This window comes from Zeus faber, assembly GCF_960531495.2.
Source record: "Zeus faber genome assembly, chromosome: 8".
Classification (NCBI taxonomy): Eukaryota; Metazoa; Chordata; class Actinopteri; order Zeiformes; family Zeidae; genus Zeus; species Zeus faber.
The window spans coordinates 13,825,893-13,829,811 of record NC_137195.1 but is presented as its reverse complement, the minus strand read 5'-3'; the positions used below and the strand labels follow the sequence as shown (position 1 = coordinate 13,829,811).

The 3,919-nt window shown below is 53.3% G+C and overlaps 1 protein-coding gene across 1 annotated transcript; it reads left to right on the top strand.

Annotated features, from left to right (window-relative positions):
• Positions 1–3,667, top strand: LOC307233420 (neuronal pentraxin-2; the record flags this gene model as incomplete). The annotated part of the gene is made up of 5 exons (XM_080004751.1): positions 1–678; positions 1,559–2,021; positions 2,136–2,389; positions 3,142–3,321; positions 3,458–3,667. The coding sequence occupies 5 exons, from the start codon at positions 1–3 to the stop codon at positions 3,665–3,667; spliced, it is 1,785 nt and encodes a 594-aa protein (XP_079860877.1).
• Between the last annotated feature and the right edge of the window lie 252 nt (positions 3,668–3,919).

The window sequence follows — 3,919 nt, the reverse complement described above, 5'->3', positions numbered from 1 at the left end:
ATGAGGAACTCTGTACGTCTTCATCTGGGTCTCATCATCCTCTCTACATTCCTACTCCTCCTCTGCCCTGCATCCGTCAGTGCGGGGTCCGACTACGACTACGGGGCCCACCCGCGTTTCATGTGCACCCCGATCCCGGCGGACGCAGACCCAGCCTGCTTCCCCGCCGGCGGGCAGAGCGTGGGGGGTCCGGGGCCTGGCGGATCGGGCCACCACGGAAGCACGGCGGGAGGGGGACCTCCTACCGGGTGGTGGGGGATGACGGAGGAGGCCAAGGCCACCATCCTCCACCTGAGGGAGAGCCTGGTCCGCCAGAAAGAGACCATCCTGGACCAGCGGGAGACCATCAGGGAGCTGACCGCCAAGCTCACGCTGTGCGAGGGCTTCGGACACGGCGCCACGGCCCACGGCGACGACCACCGCGGCGCCGGTCATAACACGCACTCCAACAACGGACAGTACATCAACCAGCTCGGTCACCACAGCAACAACAACAACAACCCCCTACCAGAAATGCCCCACTACCCCTCCGTGGGGGGTCACCGGTCAGATGGCGGAGGGCATAGCAACCACCACAAAGGGAAGGACAAGCACACGGTGGCGGGAGATGTGACATCATCGCCAGAGCAGATGGAGAGGATGCTGCAGGCGCTGAAGGAGAGACTGGAGAACCTGCAGGTGAGACGGAGGCGCAGAAAAGGTGGAACTTCACCTTTAGGAAATAGATAAATTGCAGTCAAGGTAGAGGGGCGCCTTGTGCGGCTTTTCCTCGTGTAGACGCGGCCGCGAACTCCTCAGAGGATTGATCCGCCAAGCGATCGGCCTCAACTTGGGCTCTACACGGTGCATCCAAGACACAATAATAATTAATGAATTAATCCAATAAATCAACCGCATTGGCGGGAGTGCCCGTGAGCCTTGTATCTGGATTAAAGGAGCGGCGGATGTCACCGCCTGATCTGGCGAGAGCGGGGATGGGATGTAGTCGGGTTAAGTGGATTTGTATCTCTCTTTCCCATTTAGCTGTTTGTTTCTGATCAGCCTGTCTGGAGATTCATCCATCTACGTTTATCAATACAATCCAATTTTGCGTTTGCCTTTTTTTTTTTTTTTTTTTTTTTTTTTTTTGAACGTGACCGAAAACAGATGTCAGAGGCTGGAGGGGGAGCAGGCACACAAGTCTAAGATCAGCATCAATTATTGTCAGCTCTGTTGACAGACTGGTAATAAGGGCACGCACCAGGACAAAGCCTGGATTAAGCTTGGAGGCAATGAGGAGGAAATGCACAGTCAGGTGATACATCCACTGTGAATGTGGAAGGAGCAGGCAAAAAAGAGCAAACAGAATAGAGCCTGATGGGGAAATTGACTATTAGGTTAATAAACACAGGATCGTTTGCATAGTAGGACAACGACAGCATTCAAGGGGAAAAGAAAACGAAACACTGATATCGTAAGTGTTTCAAAAGCAGTTTTTGCTCTGATCTTGTGAAAAACATAAGATAATGTAACTACAAGCTAACCGAGCTACTCTCTCATCTGTCCTTTCAACCATCAGAAGAGAAACTCTTCCACCACCTACTCCAGCTCTCTGAAGGAGCTGCTGCAGAGGAAGATCACGGCTCTGGAGCAGCAGCTGCAGCACCACACCGCCGCGCTCAGCGACCCTTATCACCACGACAACGACAGCAGCCACCACCACGACGACGATGACGACGACAACGATGATGACGATGATGACGATGACGACGCTCACCACGCCGAGAGACCCCGAAACGACCACGATGACAACGACGGTCGTGAAACTCACAGGGAGGACCCCGGTGACGGTCACGACGACGACGGCCACCGCGATGCCGACGGCGACCACAGCGACGGCCACCACGACAGCGGCCACCACAACAACGAAGCAGTTGGTCAAGGTTACGTCCCACGCACTGGATACCACTGGGCCCAGGGGCCCCGGTCGGGGCCCCACACTACTAAACTGGAGACGATGCTGAACCAGTTGCACCTCGCGGGTACAGGTCAGTCCATGCCTCTCAGTCCAAGCGCCTCGGCCGGGTCATAGCACGCGGCCAGCGGTGAAGTTGCATGACAAGCTATTTTGTAACGTTAATGTCTTTCATCCGCAGGTTCTAGCAGTAAAAAAGCCAAAAGCCCTGACACCTTCCAAATCGGCTTCCCCATGAGAACCAATTACATGTACGGGAAGCTGAAGAGGACGCTGCTCCACGACATCTTCGCCATGACATTGTGTCTCTGGATCAAGGGAGGCGTGGGGCCCGGACTGGGAACCCCCTTCTCCTACTCTGTGCCGGGCCAGGCCAATGAGCTGGTGCTTATCGAGTGGGGGAACAACCCGATGGAACTTCTGATCGACGACAAGGTGAGAAGTAAAATCTGGCCACCGCCGCAATGACCCGAGCCGAATGAGGATCTCGCCCGCAGTGTGTGGTGTGACAACCGATCGGTCAGCTCAACTCTAAGACTCTCCCTCCACCTGCCACATAAGCTGCTTTCACCAAGGCCTCATACCTTTAACCGGGATGAATATACACGGGGGAAACTCATATGCAATGACTGATACGATAGAACCACGCATTGACACGGTGACGGCCATAACCCGATTACTGGTGAAGAATAATGAATCAGGGCCACACATGAAAATGTAGATGAAACTGAAGGGCTTGGTAAAGAGAGCCTTCCCCCATTTGGAACTGGCTCCAACTCGCTGGAATAAATAAGCCACAAATTATTTCTCATATCGGTGTCGACCGGCTGAATGCCATGCAGCAGCCTTTTTAACCACTCAGTGTGATATCGATGCCAGCTCAAGATGTAACTGGCATCTTCAGTCGGCATTTATATCCAAAGGGATGATGTTGGGGGAAAGAGGCAAACAAAAAAAAAAAGCAATCACAGTGGGTCGAAATACTTTCGACAGCTCAACGCTACGATGGATGCTCCTTTTGTTCCACCAAAAAAAAAACAACGGCACCGTTCTGAAATGGAACTATGGGACACGTGACGGCCCGGCAATGTGTCTGAGTGTGAAAAATATGAATTGGTCCTATTTCCATGTCTCGGAGGAGTACAGAGCAGCACAAATCCTCACCCTCCCCGGCCTTCCTTCCTCAGGCGGTGACGCTGCCCCTGTCCCTGAGCGACGGGAAGTGGCATCACGTGTGTGTGACGTGGTCCACGCGGGACGGCCAGTGGGAGGCCTTCCAGGACGGGGTGCAGAGGGGGTCCGGGGAGAACCTTTCAGCCTGGCACCCCATCAAAGCCGGAGGCATCTTTATCTTAGGACAGGAACAGGTAAATGCAAAACAGCGGAAGTAATTTGCCCTTTAAAACAGATGACACAGATACTGTGCAGCACTGACTAATATTAACCCCGAGCATCACAATTGCGTTTAAAATGATTCTAACTTTCCCTCGTCGTTCTGCTCAGGACACTCTGGGCGGTCGTTTCGACGCGACCCAGTCGTTCGTGGGGGAGATCTCGGACCTGCAGATGTGGTCTCACGTCTTGACCCCGAGCGACATCTACAGCCTGGCGTCCTGCGGGAGCCACCTCAGCGGCGACGTGGTCGCCTGGTCCGAGTCCGAGGTGGAGCTTCACGGGGGCGTCACCAAATACCCCTTTGACCCCTGTCACTGAGGGTTAAAAAAAAACAAAGGAAGAGGAACCATGGACACGCCCTTAAACACACTGACTTAAGTTTAAATATTAAACAGCTGCTACGGAAACTGATGGGGGGTGAAGAAACATGGCAGACGCCTTTTTCAGTCACAGACCTTTCGGGAGGCTCTCTCCTCCAAGGTGGATGCGATGACTGCGGCACCTGCTTCCGTCCAGTTTTTTATTTTTATTTTTATTTTTTAATTAAAAATGCCTTCCTTTTAAATCACT